At 44.6% G+C, this 19,318-nt stretch overlaps 1 protein-coding gene across 2 annotated transcripts; it reads right to left on the reverse strand.

Moving 5' to 3' along the window:
• Window positions 1-4,857: 4,857 nt before the first annotated feature.
• MFSD9 (major facilitator superfamily domain containing 9) lies at window positions 4,858-19,113 on the reverse strand. 2 transcript variants are annotated; one of them, XM_039223199.1, is made up of 6 exons: window positions 18,910-19,113; window positions 14,108-14,195; window positions 13,073-13,116; window positions 12,614-12,743; window positions 9,371-9,580; window positions 4,858-5,954 (listed from the first exon to the last, which is right to left on the reverse strand). In XM_039223199.1, the coding sequence occupies exons 1-6, from the start codon at window positions 19,072-19,074 to the stop codon at window positions 5,164-5,166; spliced, it is 1,428 nt and encodes a 475-aa protein (XP_039079130.1). In that variant the 5' UTR covers window positions 19,075-19,113; the 3' UTR covers window positions 4,858-5,163. The 2 variants fall into 2 exon arrangements, with proteins under 2 accessions (XP_039079130.1, XP_039079131.1); XM_039223200.1 differs by lacking the exon at window positions 18,910-19,113 and adding an exon at window positions 11,809-11,872 and having other exon boundaries at window positions 14,108-14,156.
• Between the last annotated feature and the right edge of the window lie 205 nt (window positions 19,114-19,318).

A 19,318-nucleotide genomic window follows, 5' to 3' on the forward strand; every position in this document is an offset into this window, starting at 1 on the left:
GGGTAAGCTCAGGAGAGATTTAGGTGGGTAAGCTATCACATGAGAAAATTGGTTCTCAGTCTGGATAAGAACTGGAGTCCCAGTGATTCAAAATCTAAAAGATTCTTTGATAAGCCTGAAGAATGAACATCTCCTATTCCATATTGTAAACTGCAACTATTAATAGGTATTTTAACTACTTTTATCCTCTGCCACAATGTGTGCTTTGGAAAAAAGAGGTTTATTTATCAGAATATAGTATAGTTGAAATCAAGACTGACTAAAATGCAGTATTTCATTCTAACGACATCCTTATAGTACACTTTTATGCTATAGTTTATGCATATAATTATTGGTAATAATTAACACCGCCTTCCTTAATGTTTATAATTATCTTTTCCTCTTGAGGAATAGCACGAGCTCTTTGAGAGCATTCAATTCCAAATTAATCATTATTTCTTACAATGCACTGAATAAGGAAAACAGTAAAAATTGTCTCTATTATTTTCACACGCAGCTGTCTGTAAAGTGGTGGGTTTAAACAAGCCATTGGAAAAAAGTGAGAAATCTAAAGTAATGTTTTAAAATAAGTTAGCATGTGTGTACCTGATTAATTAAAAATAAATCCTACTGATGAGATACCATCTTAAGATGATTTGCTTGCCAACAGTGTGCAATACATTTCAGATAATGTGTATATTAGGTATTAGCATATGGTTTGAAACTCCAAAAGCTGTTGTTCTTACTATTAGGACATGTTTCAACGTAACTGGAAGTTAATGTTTTCTGGTGCTTCTGGATACTGACGTAAAATATACATCAGAATACAGTGATGGCTCCTAAAAATAACAGAATAAATGACAATGCTTCATTATAATTTTAAAGGGGTTGTATGACTAAAGAAAAGTATTACCATGTAACTGGCAAGTCCTTCCGGAAAAATAAAGTTTTAGGACAGAACATGATTTTTTCAATTCATCACCCTGTTCTGAAGGGAGTCACACTACACATCCTCCTGGCTAAATCTGTGGTAACCTTATTCCAGAGACTTCTTAAAAGCGGAAGTTTCCAGGAGAAATAGGGCATGGAGAATCACCATGCTGGTTATACTATACACTCCAAGGAAAAAGCTATTCTCTTGTAGCAGGCGCCCAAATGCCTGAAATTTCCCGAGTGGATTGATGCTCCCCTTCCCCCACAGGTGTCTAAATACCTTATAGAAGTGTCCTTGGGAAAAGACGCCTTCTTAATGTTCTGAACATGCAGAGAACAAACTTCCATAAAGGGCCACACATGTTCTCTGCCAGCTAACATAGGAAGGGGCAGAATGTGCTCAACACCCATTACCAGACTCTCTAACCTTGCCTGACCTCTACCTGGACCAGACATGTGGGTGTTACCCATAGCCCCTTCCAGAATCTCCGTGGAGGTCACAGGCCGATAGTCTTTAGGCTCTTCAGAAAATTTCGTGCCCTACCTGCTTCCCTCGGTGCGCGTGACCACTTCTCCCTCACGTTCCTCTTGGATTCCTGCACCAGCAGGATCTCAAACAAAACGTCTGTGGAACAGTCTCCAACAGGAATTCTTCAGTGGTTTCCCCTCATCTGTGAGAATAAAGCTCACTCCTGAGCATGGTACAGGAGGCGCTTCATGATCTAACCCAGACACTCTCAACCCCGGGGCACTTTGGAGTCTGGTTCTCAAGGTCTAGGGCAAGCTCTGGGTATCACGTGACTCTAATATGCAGCTGAAACCACTGACTCCAGCCCCTTCTGTGTGCTGCAGGCCTAACTCTGACCCACAAAGTCTGGGTTTTGGAGCCTCGCACAGGTCACTGCCCTGGCTAGGCGTGTCACACTCCCTTTGTAAATTTTGCTCATCCTTCTGAACTTGAGGGCGAGGTATACCTTCCTTCTATGGAGAAGGCCAAGTCTTCAGAACCCAAAGCCCCCAAGGCTGAATCACAGACCTTATAAGCTGTGGTTGGCATAATGTTGAAAGGGTGCCATTTCCTTTATAAACTTCTCAGGCAAGTTCAATGCCCCTAAAATAAGACTCCAAATAATATTGAGCCATGTGACATTGCAGGTATTTTTGACTTAGAAAAATAGCAATTTCATATGCTTACCCTAAATACTATGGGAATTTTACAGAAGTCACTCAAGAGCTTAAAAACAAAACAACACGAACTTTGAGCAGATTTAATTTCCCTGAGATCATATTCCATAAGTTATACAAATACTGTCCATTAGGCCAGTGGTTTTCAAATTTTACTGTACATACAAAGCAGCTGTGTATCTTGTGAGAGTGGTTCCCAGCAGCTCTGGGGTGGGGCAGGAGGGTCTACACGTCTAACAAACTCCAGGGGATGTGGACGCTGCTTTCCTGGAACACACTTTTGAAGAGCAGCACACTGGACCACATAAGAGGAACTCCAGGCATGTATCAGTGATACTGTGGGTTTGGTCCCAGACCACCGCAATACAGTGAATATTGCAATAATATGAGTAGAATGAATCTTTTGGTTTCCTATGTATAAAAATTATGTTTATACTATACTGTCATCTATTAAATGTACAGTAGCATTATGTCTAAAAAAACAAGGTACATACTTTAAATAAGAATACTTTATTGCTAAAAAATGCCAACCACCATGTGAGCTTTCCATGAGCGGTAGGTAATGTTCTTGCTTGTTGGAGATTCGTTTCTCAATGTTGATCAGGGTGGTGGTTGCTGAAGGCTGGGGTGGCTGTGGCAATTTCTTAAGACAGCAATGAAGTTTGCCACACTGGTTGATTCTTCCTTCCCTTGAACACTTATTACAAGCCACTGTAGGGTTGTTAACTGTACCGATTTCAATACTGTTGTGTCTCAAGAAATAGGGAGGCCCGAGGACAGGGTGACAGGTGACCAGCCAGTTGGTGAAGCAGTTGGGACACATAGCATGTATCGATTAAACTCACCATCATATGTGGGTGCGGTTCATGGTGCCCCAAAACAATTACAAGAGGAACATCAAAGATCACTGATCACGTATCACCAGACCAAATACAGTGAAAAAGTTTGAGATATTGTTGAGAATGACCAAAATGTGACACAGAGACACAAAGTGAGCAAATGCCATTGGAAAAAATGATGCAAACAGACTCATCTGATGCAGGGTTGTCACAAGCCTTCAATTTGTAAAAAATGCAGTATTTGCGATGCACAGTAAAATGAAGTGCAATAAAACAAGGTATGCCTATATAATATTTATCTAAAAAAAATCCCCACAAGTGTGGAGAATAATGAAAATGTTTCTCTATTCTTCTATACTAAGATCAACCCTGGTTTTCAGTATTCCAGGTATCTGATCAATTGTAAAGCCTTAATAAATTTATAGGCTTTATTTAACTTCAAAAATAAAGCCTTATGATATCAAACACTTAATAATGACTATATTAAAGAGTGTCTAAGAAACTTGTCTATTTCTGAGCATACAGAAAAGATAATCTTTGGAGAAATTCTGCTTCATTGCACAAAGCCACGATTACTTCTTGTCTTTTGAGTCTAACCTCTATGATGTTTTGGTGTGTTCTTTAAGAGCATCACCATTTTATAGCATATTTTGGATTTGTCAAAAGCACTTAGCGCTGTACAAAAGTTCCCAATTGTAACGCTTCATAAAAAGTTAGTATTTTCCTTGCACCCAGACAGGAGAAAGGACAATTTCAAACATCTAATTAATTACTCCTCATAAATGTACGAGTTTACCCCACACAACAACTTCTAAAACTAGAGAAACATTTTTTTCTGCTTTACAGACAAGTATTAGTTATAACAGACCAGTGTGTTAAAGTATCATTTACAATTATACATGTGTTAGGCTGAGAACAGGAATAAGTTCCTAGTGGACCACTTAGAAAGAATGAGAGCAGATATGAACTTTGGTAGTTTGAGTGAGGAAAAGAGAAGGGGCTCCAAAATAATTTTTATCAATGGCTGACATCATCCAAATAGCAAGAGCGTGGCAGATCCTTCTCTGTGAGTTTGTGCCAACCTTCACTCTGAGCCTCTCGGCTGGACCCTGGGGCCCTATATTGGAATGGCAGTTTGGGCCTAGGAAAAGGCACACCAATACATTTCCCTGTAGATCAGCAGAGCTCCTTCGTTCCCAGGTGTGATACTAAAGTGAGATAAAGGAAATGACTTTCAACATAAGACACTGTAGAACTAAGATCCCTCTGATGAGGCGTGACGCCTGGCTCTTACACTGCATGAGATGGCATCTGAAAGGCATTCCTGTCCTTTGGTTTCCCCACTGGGCTCTACCAGCATCTCACTGATGCAGCCTGGTGGACCACCGGCTTCTGGGAGCAGCTCATGCCTGATAACCCAGGGAGAACTGGCCAGACTAACCACCTCAGCTCTCTGCAGAGCATGGGGCTTCAGAGGCAGTGGACACAGTGGACGGGGCCCACGAACCCATTTCTCCTATGACGGAGCACAACTGCCAAGAGCTGGGGAAAATGTCCCACACTGTGATCACTTCGTTTAGTAGTTCAAGCTGAGTTAGCTATTCATAAACACAAACCAAGCCTCTGGCTTTGACTTGAATCAAAACCACCATGATCTCTGAATGATGCTTTTTCTGCCGCCGTGAAAAAGTGCAAGTGGTGCTTATAGAATACAGGGTTCTGGGCATCCCTGAGGACCCCCGAATTGGTCTCCGGGGCCAGCTATCTGATGTTCCCTGTTTTCCAGGTGGAACCAGAACTCATAACCTTGTTATAACTTAAGAAAGTGAGAGGCTAGTTTCAATAACAGCTTCCTCCATCTCTAGGATTCTCATGGCAGAAAGGACCCTCTTGGCTTCCGCATTTTGACATGAAACCCCTGTCCCAGTGGATCACTTTATTAATGCGATACCGTAGTTTTTACTTAGCAGGGGAGTACATCACCTTCTATTAACTCACCATCATCCCCCTGCCCTGAAGCTGGTAGTGCTTCTCCCGGAAAACTTCAACCGCACCGGCTGGGTGGGAAGAGGAGGCTTTTACAGAACCTTTAATACCTTCCCCTTCAACAAAGCTCTGGCTTCTGATCGGCCAGCAGGCCGGACCTGGGCGTCTATCAACACATCACACCCGTTGGGAAATCCCTCCTCCACAGCCTCGGAGTTGGTTTCTTGCGTCCAGTTCCATTTTACTCATTTTTTAATTTGTCACGGCCACCATCACCATACCGGCGTCTGTTCAATGACATTATGAAAATCGCCACTAGGGCTAGGGCAGCCCCCAGGCCAGGGGGCCCGCACGGGCTGACCTCCTGCGCCACCCCAGAGAGGAGGGGGGCGACGATCCGGCCCACAGCCGTGACCGACTGCCCCACGCCGATGACCGTGCCGCTGGCCTGCGCCCCTCCCGCGGCCAGCTGCAGGTCGGTGATGCAGGTCCTGCCCACGGCAGTGGAGACGGCCAGCAGCGAGGAGCAAAGCATGGCCACGGCCACGGTGCGGGTGGCGGTGTGCAGCAGCAGCAGCACGCACGTGAGCACACTCGAGTGCAGCAGGACCGCGTGGCCGTCGTGCCGGTACAACCGCAGGATGGGCCCCAGCGCCAGGCCGGCCAGGGCGCCCAGCGCGCTGCCGTAGCTGATGAGGTAGCCAGCTGACCGCGGCCGCACCCCGAAGCGCTCCTCCAGGCCCAGCACAAAGTTGCTGTAGTAGAGCATGGCCGCCACGGCCATCAGCAAGCGCACCACGAAGATGTCCCACATTTCGGAAAATATCAGGCTCTTCATGTCCCGCAGTGCGGAAGCGACCTCCACCCAGGGCGGCCTGGAGGGCTTCCCACGGGCCCTGCTCCGGCAGTGGGGGGCCGCTTCTTGCACTTGACAGTCTGTCTTCTCCCGAAGCTCAGAGTTCTTAGCCGCTGGCAGGTCTATCTCTGTACTGGTGAGCTTCGCGTCCCGCCACGGAAACAGCCAAACCAGCCCTGGTAAGGTGGTATAGGATTGGTCAGAGGAGGCTGCATGCCGCGATTCCCACGGTGCTCCCGAGGGGTAGAGGTGGGGAGGTGGCAATTATTTGTATGAGATCACTACTCTGGATTCTGTACTAGGATTATACTCATCTGTATTTCTCAATACCGTTTTTAACCGTTCCCACAGCAACTTCTACTCAATTTTGATAACGGAATTCTATTCCCCTCAAAGAAAAAAATTTAGACCTACAAAATGCTCACTTTTTTCCCAGCTCAAGAGTCCATGATGGTTTCCTAGATCACGTGAGATCTAAGTTCTCATGCTCTGTGTTTAAATTCTTCCCATCATTAGTTTTCTAAATCTGTCTATCCACTGTCTGCATACACATCCATTCACCACCTGTACTTCACCCATTTGAATACTGAATATTCATGCTTCCTAAATGCTAAATTCTGTGCTAAACAGTAGGAATATATTAACCAACAAGACAAGGTCTATGAAATCCCTGCCGTCAAGGAATGTAAGTCTAAAAGGGAGTTTAGACAAGTAAAGCAACTGGATTACAGGGTAAGGGCTAAGTGGAGGGAAACAAGGGATGCTGTGAACAGAGACAGCCAGCCTTGGCTTGTGGAGAGGGGGGGACAGCTTGACACCCCCAAGGAGTCATCAGAAAGCACCTGCGTGGATCTGCCTCCAGTCAGGGCCATCATGTGCTGTTACAAGTCACACCTCAAAATCTCAGGGGATGCCATTCTCATGGACCGGGATGCATGACCTTACGCGGCAGCTCGATTCCTATTCAGATAATCTCTCCTCCACCCTTGTGACTGGAACATTCCTGCCATGGCTGTTTTATTTATCCCGTGCCATCCAAGTAGAATGACCTATTGGCACGGCCAATCCATGCCCCCAAATGTCTTAAAACTGAATTCCAGCTTGCCATTCTAGGATATCGTTTCCTAACTCATGCTGCTGGGTTCTCAGTCCTTCCACACTTAAATTCAGTGTGGGCCAGTGGCCTTTCAGGCCCCTTCATGCTGTTTTCAGCAGCTACATCTGTGTGTGTGGTTTCTCCAAATATAGTACTGGTGGACTATTAGCCAGGGACTAATTTATGACAGGAAACTAGCCACACAAGAATGCAGGCCTGGACTTTCCACCTCTTCTGACCTTTACGAGGGCCCTCGGACACTTCATAGAACCTTGAAAAAAATGAGCAAGGCTTGTCACTGGTAGCCTGAGAGAAAGAGTATAATTAAAATAATAATAAAGATGATAATCATGACAGCAACTAACGTTTACTGAGGGCTTCCCATACTCGACGCTGTGGGGTAAACTCCTAACAAGTCTAGGAGTGCTGTCACCCTGTTTTACAGATGAGGGACTGAGGAAACCCACCCAAGGCCCACACTACAAAGTGGCAAAGCAGGAATGTGAATCTAAGTCCGTCAGACTTCTGTCTGAAAACAGAAATCATGGGAAAAAGACATAAAAGGCCTTTCTCAGGCAACGTGGCAGATCAGAGTGAGGATATGAGAGGCTGAAGGGGTGAAGAGGGTTGAAGAAAACAGCTGAAGTTGTTGAGGGAAAAACAAACAAACAAAAAAACCCACCATACGTTAAGTTCATTGAGCTGTCTGGCCAAAGCCCCATGTGAGACTGTCTGCTGTCCAGCCCCCCCCACCTCACCCTGTTGTTCTCCTCTGCTATTTCCTGCGTCAGCTTGGCCCGCCGACCTCCACATTTCTTAAGAGTGCACAATAAATCCCTATGACTTTTTTTAGCCATTGTGGAGAACGCTTGCAGGTGGATGTATCCCTGACTACCTCAAACCCATTCACAGGCTTAGGTGAAGGCAAAATGTGAACAGCAGCATCGCTGGAGAATTCAAAACAGAGCTCCATATCAGGTTCTTCGTTTACACATGACTTCTGACTTCCACTGCTATCGCATTCATCGAATTCCTTCACGTGGGAAGGTACCTGGCCACGCCAGCTGGTCAGGTGCTTAAAGTATTATCTAGATTTACCCTAATCCATGAGACCACACCTCACCTCCTGGCTGAGGTTACAGGTTACACTTCTGGCAGGAAATCATAAAGTATTCCTATGAGGTCTGACACTGAGCCGTGAACTCTGCTTCCTGAGTGTGAAATCCTAGCTCAACATGGAATTCATCTCTCAACGTGGAGCCTTGAATACAAGACTGAAAACGGTGCAGTAGGTTATCATTACATTTAAGAAAAACTGAAGAACGTGAATCATTCCTCTTGCTTACAAAGTTATTTATCTAAGGCTCAGCCATATACCAGTCTCTGGGCAAAGAGGCTCATCTTGTTTGCTATAGGTGCAACTGATGCTGCGTCCAGGGGCTCACAGTCCAGACAGTGTTCTTTTATTCATCAAACAGGACTGAATTTAGTTTTGTGCCTGGCAAGTTCTGGGCAGGAGTGACAACCATGAGCAAATCCCTATGCCTGAGGTGTTTACTTTTGAATGGCATGTGTGCAGAGGTGGGAAGGAAAGGGGTAGAAAGAACAGAAGCAAGAAAACAAATTTCTAATATAATTTGAGAAGTGGCGTCAAAGGGGCACCTGGGTGGCTCAGTCAGTTAAGTGTGTGACTTTGGCTCAGGTCATGATCTTGTGGTTCATGGGTTCAAGCCTTGCATCAGGCTCTGTGCTGACAGCTTGGAGCCTGGAGCCTGTTTCAGATTCTGTGTCTCCATCTCTCTCTGCCCCTCTCCTGCTCATACTCTGTCTCTATCTCTCAATAATAAATAAACATTAAAAAAAAAGAGAGAGAGAGGCGTACTGTCAATAAAATGGAGTTATTTTAAACAGAATCATCAGGGAAGGCCATCCCAAGGAAGAAAATATTTGACACTTGAATGATAAGAAGAAAAACCCTGTGAAGCGATTTGGGAAGAATGCTGTAGGTGGAGGAAAGCACAGATTGCAGTGCCCTCCTGTGGGAATGAGCCTGGTGTGTGTGAGGTTGACCAGAAAGCCAGTGTGGCTGGAGCATATGGAGAGAGGCAGAGTGAGGGAGTGAGGGACAGGGCCAGCCCACCACTATGCTGGCTGCATGAGACACATATGTACTTTTAACATGATTGGGAGACATGGGGGGGTGTCTGTAGCAGGGGATGAGGTGGTCCAACTTCAAGTAATAAGTGTGCCTATTCTAAGGTGTAGAGGATTAAGAGTATACTTATCAGGATGAGCACCAAGTAATGTATAGAATTGCTCAATTGCTGTATTTTACGCCTGAAACTAATATAACGCTGTATGTTAACTATAGTGGAACAACAACAAAAAATTCTGCCTATTTTAAGAACAACAAATTGTAAGGAGATTAAAGTAGGCGGATTGATCAGTGTGAATGCATAAACCAGACAATCTTCTTATGATGAAATGTCAACTTACCAGCATTGAGAATGAAGACGGAAAAACAGATGAAGGCTGTTAAATAGAATCCACCATCTAACTCAGTGAGATAGCCACCCACCATGGGGCCTAAGATGAAGCCCACACTAGAGGCTGCGTTGAACTGTCCAATTACGAGTGGTCGTTCCTTCTCTGTGACCAGATCAGAAAGCAGAGCCCTTGAAATGGAGAGTGTGTGTTTGAATATACCTGTAAGGGGACAAGAAACATGCTCTGTAACATTTTTCAGACCAAAAGTATCTTGCACATGATCTTGCAATTCATCTCTATCACTGACAGAGTTCTAGTCTCCACTCTCTTTGAACGTCTAAGGTCTGCAGTTTCCTGCCTCCGTGACTGGACTCCCGGTCTAGCCCCACAGTCCTAACTGGCCAACTTATCCCTGGTGGTGAAGCCCTGAATCCTTAGTTTCCCCACCTCCCACCCTGACATCCCAGTATCTCTGGCCCTCTCTGTTAGCCAAGTGCAATTCATGGTGGCTTCTCTACAGAGATGTGTCATTCTTTATTCATTTGCTCTGTGGATAAACATTTACCTCATGCCTACTATATGTCCAATAGTAACTTTGACCCCTGACACAATGTACTATCTTCACAGAGCCTGTGTGTGTGTGCGTGCATGTGTGCATGTTTGTGTATGTATAAAGGTAATAACTGCTACAGACAGAAACAGAACAGGCAAGAAGGATAGGGTGTAAAAATATAGAAATACGGTGACACGGTCATCTAAACAATACCAGTTGATTTTCTATTAGCGAGGGGTTTATGAGTTTGTTGCCTGAACAAAATGAAAGCCATGACATGACTTAATAAGAGATTAAATTATATGTTACAACTTTATATTCCTCCTATTTCTGTTGAGGTACTTGACTCGTCTTCACCCATACTCCCATACACTGAACAGACTGTGGTTTCTGGAAACACAGCTTGCTCAGTGTTGATTGATGCATAGCAGGCGCTCAATCAATGCTCCTGGAGGGTCTGTGTGAACTGCTCCTAAGTAGGATGGAACATAACGGTTTCCAGCAATCTTCTTGAAAGAAGTATCACTCCACGGGGCGCCTGGGTGGCTCAGTCAGTTAAAAGCATCTGACTTTGGCTCAGGTCATGATCTCATGGTTAGTGGGTTCGAGTTCCGCATTGGGCTCTGTGCTGATTGCCAGCACAGAGCCTGGAGCCTGTTTCAGATTTGATTGCCAGCACAGAGCCTGGAGCCTGTTTCAGATTTGGTGACTCCTTCTCTCTCTGACCCTCCCCTGCTCACACTGTCTCTCTCTCTCTCTCTCAGAAATAAATAAAACGTTAAAAAAAAAAAAAAGTCTCACTCTGCACATCACTCCACCAGCACATTGATGCTGGCTTCTACACCCAGCTGGGTCTAAATATCAGAGACGGTGTTTGTCTGATAACCAGCCTATTTGGGAAGCAAACTTAAAATCTCTTTTGGAACTAGGTAGAAAGACTCTTTCTAAACCTATTCCCTTAAATGTGAGAAAGGACTGGACCAGAAGATGATTCCTAGGAGGCCTGATAGATTATGTTCTTGTGACTATATTCCTGTGTTTATTTTTGAAATGATACTGATTTGGGTCCACCTCACACACCCAAGGAAAAGAGGGATGTGGTGAGAGTAACCCAGACTAGCTTTCTGTTACATTTTGGGGGCTGGGCGAGGGGACAGAGAGAGGAGGGGGAAACCACACGTCTGCTTCTGGTACTTCAACCTCTCTCAGGTTCACCTTCAGGACACAAAGACCTGAACCTACATGTGAAATCTTGTGGCACAACCCTGGCAAGGCTGCCCAGGGCTCCTTCACGTCCCCGGGCCACTGAACACCAGAGAGGTTCCACAGCAAGAAGGAGTTTTTGTGTATAGCTCTCCAGTTGGCAAAGAGTAGGATGTTCACCTAACAGAGCTACCGTGACTCAAACCGGGCTCATGTCATATTAAACAAAAACATTTTAACCTCCTCTATAAACTTCTATCTACTGTATAATCAATGTTGAGTCTATTTGTCTTATATTTTTCTTTAGAATCATGAGCAGCCTTACTGCTGAGTGGTGGAGTATATTACACTGTGGGACACACACTGCCACTCAAACCAAGCCTGTACAGTAACTTCAACACTGCGTGTGCACAAGCAGCCGTCAGCTGGGTTCCGCATGGTAGTGGGACGAGTTAGGACGACAGCTTACATTCAAAGCAAAGACCTTCATGACCTTTTTTTTTTTTTTTGCGTCAATAGAAAGGCACAGCATGAATTTTGGAGGGTAAACTCCAAAGACTTAGCGAGAAAGAATGTATGTCATGGAAATGGGGTGAAAATCCCCCAATAAGCTGGTCATCAACTGTAGGTCAGAAGGACTTATTTAATGCTCTGTTCCTTGGGGGTGTTAGTTAAAAACATGCAGCTTAACTGAATATGGGCAGAGGTCCTGTGCCGCAAACTCGTCCACCAGGGTAGCAGAGTCTGTCAGTGCTCTATTGAGTAAGGAGAGAAAGAAACACTGAGACTCCAGGGCTCTCACAACGGAGAAAGGCAAAGAGAGAATAAAAAGCTTCCACAGGAACTGCCTACGCACCACACCATGACGGCATTCACAAGTGGCGTCTCCAAGAAAGGACAGAATGTTTCAAGGCAAGGACGAAATAAAAGCTATTTTGAAAATGCCAGAAACTTTCAAGATCAGTGTGGAAACAGAAACTGACCCATGAGCCATGAGCCACTACACTGTCATCCTGCTCTCTCCCCCAGGCAGCAGCCAGGTTCACAGAAGGCAGCAGGGAAAGCCATAATCGTAAACCTCAACATGAAGTCAGGAGGCCCAATTTCAAAATGATCAGCTCACCAAGGGAGAGAACAGAAACCACAGGGTTGGCCAAAGACATTGAAAAAATTCCTACTGGTTGGAGGTACCGAGAGATCAGATCGATGGGAAGGAGACAGGTCTGTGCAGCAGCCTGATGATTCACATAGACAGTTGGGGAAGGCTCCAAACTCGGTCATGTGCAAGCTTTGCGGCTTGGCACAGGTTAGCCAAGCCTGGCTGATACCGAGGGCCCCACCAACAGCAGGGGCTGGTTACTCTTGCTATTGCCATGATTCTCTCTTGACATGTACTCTAATCAAGAAGGCAGTGTCTAGAAGGACAGTCTCTCTTTCTACACATACATATACCTGACTTGTTTTGAATGAACACACACACAAAGGCAAAAACTCACCCACAGGGACTCTGGCGAGGGCAAACAGGAACACACTGGTGGATGCTCCGAGAATGAGATAACCCAGGGCGCTGAACAGAATGCACACCAGCAAGGAGGACCGTCTTCCGACCACATCACTCCAGCAGCCCTGAGGAAAGCAAGGAACACAGCAGGTCCACCACCACTATGGAAATGCCCCCAAAATGTTTTTAAAATTTTGAAATGTTTACTTACTTTTGAGAGAGAGAGACAGAGAGAGAGAGAGAAGCACATGAGTGGGGAAGGGCAGAGAGCAAGGAGACACAGAATCTGAAGCAGGCTCCAGGCTTCGAGCTCTCAGCACAGAGCTCAATGTGGAGCTTGAACTCATAACTGTTGAGATCATGACCTGAGCCAAAGTCGAACCCTTAACTGACTGAGCCACCCAGGCACCCCAAAATGTGACCCAGATATGTTGCTAGATGGGGGATAACTTACCACCAATGTGCTAGAAAAGAGCTGCAAAATGCCGTAGGAGGAGCCTATAAAAGACATCAGTAAATCAATACAATCAGACCCATCACAAAAAAATGGATTTATGTGGTAACAATTACATAGAAATTAACAGAAAAACACTGGGGGGAGAGAGAAAGGACCATTTTAAAAGGAAATTACCCTTTTTTTTTTCAGTTGGAAGAGAAAAGCCATACAATTTTTTATAAAAGACCTTCAAAATAAAACTGAAGGAAGCAGAAGAGAGACCAAAGCTAACGGCCACCCTCAGGGACTCTGAGAGAGAGGCCTTCTCCCACCTTGTGAGGATGTGTACCCCCAGCTGAGAAGACTGAACAAAGAGTACTTGGGGGAGTAGAAATCTGAATCCTGCAAGAATTCTGCTAAGTCTTAAATCTTCTGTATTATCTCACATGCCTCTAACCTTCCAGTTTTATAAGAAACTGACAAAGTTTTACAGAGTACTTTTACCTCCATTATATCAAACAGCACGCCCCTTCTGCTCTCCCTAAATACCTTCAGGTTGCCGTGTGGTCCAGTGCGATTCCACTTTCCAAGGGAAATACAAATCATGGCATGGAGGACTTACCAAATATTTTGTACACACTGTCCCAGAACATCTGCTTATCCAGCTTGTGCCTAACCAAGGGCTGTTCGTCTTAACAATTTCTTGTATAGTAGCATGCTCCCAAGCCCTATTTCCTGTCTCTTAGGTAAATCAGTGACCTTCAGACGTGCTGTTTGTAGGCTGCACAGGTAGAAAAGCCGTAACAACCCCCTAAGAGGTGCTGGTGGTGGTGCAGGAAGCTTGCAACCAATCTGTCAGGGCTCACCCCGAGTCCCTTTGCCGCATGGCTTGATTTCTGTAGGTTGCGTTTCTCTGATTTCTCGCATTAGGTTACAGGTGCCCTCAGGCAGGAGTCTATACCTACCCTTTAACATACACAGGCAGCTCCTTGCATAGGTTCGGGAAATACCTGAAAATTCAGCACTCTGAAATGTGCAATATTAACCACTCACCTACTATTCCAGCAACTGTTGGACTTGCCCCAAGAGATTTGACATGAAGGCTCAATAAAGGGACGACCATGCTCACACCAAACAAATCCTAAACAACAAAACATAATTAACTCCAATTGAAACTGAAGCTTAGATGTTCTTGAAGTGGTAATCCGAATAACAGGCTGATTTAAAAAAATAAAAACAGGGGCGCCTCAGTGGCTCAGTCAGTTAAGTGTCCAACTTCAGCTCAGGTCATGATCTCACAGTTCATGGGCTTGAGCTCTGCATCAGGCTCTGTGCTGACAGCTCAGAGCCTGGAACCTACTTCAGAGTCTGTGTCTCCCTCTCTCTCTGCCCCACTGCTGCTCATGCTCTGTCTCTCAAAAAATGAATAAATGTTAAAAAATAAATAAATAAATAAAAATAAAAACAATACCTAAAATTTTGAGCAAATAAGAAATCATAATTGTATTCTGTAGTGAGTGTGCTATACTCAACCGGTTAAAGTTATCAAAGAATCAAAATCAATATAAGAATTGCTACTTGTAAATGCTTGATCACCATAACCTAGAATCATTCAACCTCAGCTTCTTTGTAACTGATCTTTAATATACAAGGAGGATATGCGACAGAAGTTAAGCAAATAAAGAAACCTGTTTGTGGGTAATGAAGTGGGAAAGGAAGTAGGGATAATGCATATTCCTTGGCAAAGCAGCCTTTGCTTCATAGTATGAATTTCCTCCCAGAATTAGGGAAGGCAACTAGTCTGTGGTTTACAGGCTTACAAGGTAGTATCTGAAAAGAAAATCTGAGCGAAGCAGGAAGGAGAAAGGTGGCTGGGGTAGTGGGGAAAGCCAATGTTTTGCAGCTGGGTCAATGAAAGTGCATGGAATCTGGGGTCAGACAGACAATTCTAAGTTCTAGCTCCATCACTTACTAAGCATGTTATTGGATGTCATCAAGCATCAGTGCTGTCATCTGTAAAAAATGGGGATGACACCTGTCTGGTAGAAATATGATGTACATTAAGAGACGTAGTGTGAGAAATGTGTAACACGCAACGGAAGTCAAACATTTTTTTCTCTTTCCTTCAGTCTGGGGATAAGTACTGATCCTTCTTGCTAGGTATTCTGAGTGAACAGATTGTTAATTTTTCTTAAGTTTTGTTCTCATTCCTACTTCACTTGGTTACTTGCTACAACCGGTTTCGAAGGAGGAAAGCACATTGCACACACACATTTTCTTTACACTCAACCCAAATTCCTTTTGTTATAATCCTGGTTAAATACAAAGAAAGAAATGTATGGAGGATAATTTTTTTCTTTGGGCCACAATTAATCTTTTGCTGGCCCCTTCTCCTAGTGGCTATACCTTCATCTAATTTTAGAAACACAAATCTCTAAATGTACTTTTCAGTGTCCCCTTTCCATCGCTACATCTTTAGGTGGCCAAATATTTACTATCCAGTGTTCTTAAATAGCCCATAAATTTACACCAGAACTATGGTTCGTTATTTTGATATAAGATTACTTAAAATTTCTCTTGGGTCTGAGTCAATGCCTGCTGGGGTTTTCTGTCAGCTTTGTTTCATTAGCCTACTGATGCATTATATCATTTAAAATAGTGAAAATATATCAGTTACTTATTGAATTTTCTGCTCTTTCAGAAAAGGAAACTCAACTGTCCAACAAGATTTTATTTCCAAAAAATTCCCAGTACCACTTGTCATTTAACCTTCAAAACGTTATTCTAAATAAAGGATGGAAGAGAAATTATTAAGTAGGTTGAGATTTATGGAAGGTGATAAGAAAACATAGACTCATAAGCAATCACCGATGCTCACTATTATTTTTCACACTTTATGAGTCTGAAAAATAGTATCTATTTCCAAGGAGGCTGGTGCTAGCTCTTTAGGAAGTTGTGTTCTAAAACTTTCTTCCCTTGTACTATAAAAGGCGACTCCTCTCTTTCAGTAAATCCACAAGTTCTTCAAAATCACCCACATTGCATGCACTTTAATGTTGCAACTGGTCACGTGGCTGTAATCATTCATAAGGAAATCAGGCGAGTAGGGATCACTTAAACCTTTCATGGGAACAGCTACACCTCTCAGTAAAAACTGGTGTATATACTAACAAATACCAGGATCTTTTTCACGGTAGGAACCCAAATATTTTGTGATTAGCAAATTGCCTCAGTAAGAATGAATAAGAGACCTGACTAAAGCTGATGAAATAAAATATAAACCTCCCCATGTTATCTGAAGGAAAGGGAGTAAAATCATAGATCTCAGCACCATCTTAGGATGCTAACCAAAAAGGGCCTAGAGGGCCCTTAGTCTTCCTTCTTAAACAAATTAAAACCTGGAAGCATGGATGAGAACTAAAAACAGAACACTCTGGCAAATGACTTCTTTAATCTTGTTCCCTTCCTCTCTTATTAATCCAAAACCATTTTCTCAAAAGTCTTAGGGGTCTTTACATCGCTAATTATATTAAAAGTAATAACTAAGTTATGTATAATACTCCTTAGATGTTACCTAACAAAGAGCCATTAGATCCTTCACAGATACCCAAAGCTGCACATACTTTAATTGCTTACAACATTTTCCATTTAAAAAAAAATCCCTAATCTAACTTATGGGAAATCTTACATTTTCCCCTGAACATATTAGAGACCAAATGCTTCTCTTGAACAAATTATTAAAATTTTACATCAGTACTGCTAAATTTGACTAGCTGTGTGCACAGCATGTAGACAACATAAGAGAAGCTCTGAATATTCAAATCTGTAACCAGGGGGCCGGCTGTAATGAATGATCAGTGAATTTATTTAAAAAACTCAAACAATTCTGAATTGTAGGTCATGTTGGATTCTCTGAAGCCCAATCTGGACTTTCCAGGGGAAGGCCCAAATCCTTTTCATCTCGAAGAACCAGACAAGAGAGGGAAGCAGTAGCTTAGAGTCCCCAGCTCCTACCACAGGGTGGATGGCAGCCAACTCCCTTTTGAAATTTTAAGAACCTCTCACACTCTATAGTGTTGAATTCTGGGTGACTGGAATGGAAGGTAGGAGAGGTATTTCCACCCTGAAACTGAACAAAGATTAAGGAATGCCAAACTCAGGCATTCTGGAACGGGAGGCACTGAGCCTGAGGGGTAGGTAGGCAAGGTTCTCTGGGGGGTAGGTAGACAAGGTTAACTGAGGCAGACGTTCTGTGTGAAGGTGTCCTCCTGAGTGCTTCAGGGTTCTGTGTTTACAGTGACTTGGTGGAAATGCTTTCACCATTGTCTTAACTATTAGGTCAACATTAAAACTTTATAGACTGATGAACTCCATGCATTGAGGGGGCGGAAGGGAGACTGCCTTCCTGCTCCTCTCCTAGCTGAGCATAGCTCACCATCCAAACTCTAGGTGTGGCTATTGTAACTGGGGAGTAGTGGTCTTAACCTGCATCTGGGCAGAAAACGGAAATTCCTCTTTGCCAAGACCCAGTGCCACTGGGGACTATTGACGGCTGAGGCAGCCTTCTCCCAGGGACCTTTAACCTGACTAGTTTTGTCCCTCAAGATACAGACTCATCAAAGAATCCTACCGGGTGCTTGTCTCAATTCTCCCCTAACATGAATCGGCTCACAACCAAAGCAAATGAACCAGGTCTAGACTAGAAAGAGAGGAGTAAAGAGTTGGATCTTGGGTTCCTGGAGATAACGGCCCATGAACTACCAACACAAGCTTACTAGTAAGATTGTTAATTTTTTCCCAGCAGGGACTGTGTATAACAATGATTGGAATTCCACAGTGTCTACCACATAGCAGATTTTTAGAAATTCTAACAATAACAAATGGATGGATGACTTCCTCTATCCTATACTCCTCTTTTTAAGCTTTCCATTCTACATGGGAAATTCATGTAGGACACACACACACAGGACACACACACAGGGCACACACACAAATCATTAAAAAAACAAATCTGCATTGTCCAATAAAGTTTGTTGAAGGGCAGATGTGTATAACTCACTGTGGTTTGCATTTTTGTGTTGCCGTTGGTAATACAGGTATGCTGTTTCGAAGGGGCACATGCACCCAAATGTTTATAGCAGCACTATAGACAACAGCCAAAGTATGGAAAGAGCCCAAATGTCCATCAATGGATGAATGGATAAAGATGTGATGTATATATATATATATATATATATATATATATATATATATATACACACACACCCAATGGGGTATTATTAGTCGGAATCAAAAAGACTGTGGTTTGCATTTTTAAACACTCAAGTCTACCAGGAATCCGGGTAGGCAAAACAGGCAAATGTGCCTAATTAGTTCAAGTAGGATCATCAACAGCGACTTCCCCGGCTTGGTCTGACAGAAAGACCCGTGTATTCGCAGCACATCTACAGACACCAGATCAGCTGGACTTCCTCAAGCTTGCCAACAAGCCTACTGTCCACCCTGTGTGCGCCGCACCTACCACAGCATCTAACACCTGGGGTCATCCTTGAGCACCGCTCATCACAGATTACACTTGAGCCTGGTGCTGGAGGCTTCTCAAAGGGCAGGAGGGGCACAAGAGCTGCGAACTGGGTCCCTTAAAAGCGCTAGGGGCAATAAAGCAATGTGGCCTGGCAGAGAGAAAGGGTTGGGGAACAAGAGGAAGCTTGAAAAGTAAGGAGGCACCACCAGGCGGATCGCAGGTTCCCAGCCCTGACTGAACCTTACAACCACTCGAGCTTCAAGAAAAAACCCACCCCTATTTGGGTTCCAGGTCCAGGACGCAGCCCTTCGACCCCAGCCCCAGAACTCACCAAGAAGCCCACCACATAAAGACAGAGCAGGAAGCGGCGGGCTCCCACCGCACTGGCGCCAGGAGCCTGCGCCTCGGCCCCGGCCCCCGGCTCCTGCCTTGGCTTCTGGGTAGCCGAAGCCAGACCCCCGGCCGAGGCCAGGCGGCAGCCATCCCCGGAATCCATACGGACTCGGGCTGGGGGGCGCGGCTATTGCAGCCACGACCGGGACCCGCCCCGGCGCGTCAGTCCCGCCCCGAGCGGAAGCGAACGGCGTGCGCCTGCGCAGAGGATAGCGCAGCGAGGCTGTGGGGCGGCGGCGGCTGGGCGCGCGCGCGCAGCCGCGGTTTGGGTCCGGGATACGGAGCTGGCGGCGCGAGCCCGGGAGTGTGAGAGACTTGCCAGTTTTGTTTTGGTAATGATGATGCTC

This window comes from Hyaena hyaena, unplaced genomic scaffold (assembly GCF_003009895.1).
Source record: "Hyaena hyaena isolate Hyena2069 unplaced genomic scaffold, ASM300989v1 scaffold_1287, whole genome shotgun sequence".
NCBI classification, from domain to species: Eukaryota; Metazoa; Chordata; class Mammalia; order Carnivora; family Hyaenidae; genus Hyaena; species Hyaena hyaena.

Coding starts and splice junctions, on each gene's coding strand:
- MFSD9 (XM_039223199.1), bottom strand. CDS start 19,074: ATGGATTCCGGGGATGGCTGCCGCCTGGCCTCGGCCGGGGGTCTGGCT. Junction 13,117..14,107: donor AACAGTTGCTGGAATAGTAG/GTGAGTGGTTAA, acceptor TGTCTTTTATAG/GCTCCTCCTACGGCATTTTG. Junction 12,744..13,072: donor TCTTTTCTAGCACATTGGTG/GTAAGTTATCCC, acceptor TGCTTTCCTCAG/GGCTGCTGGAGTGATGTGGT.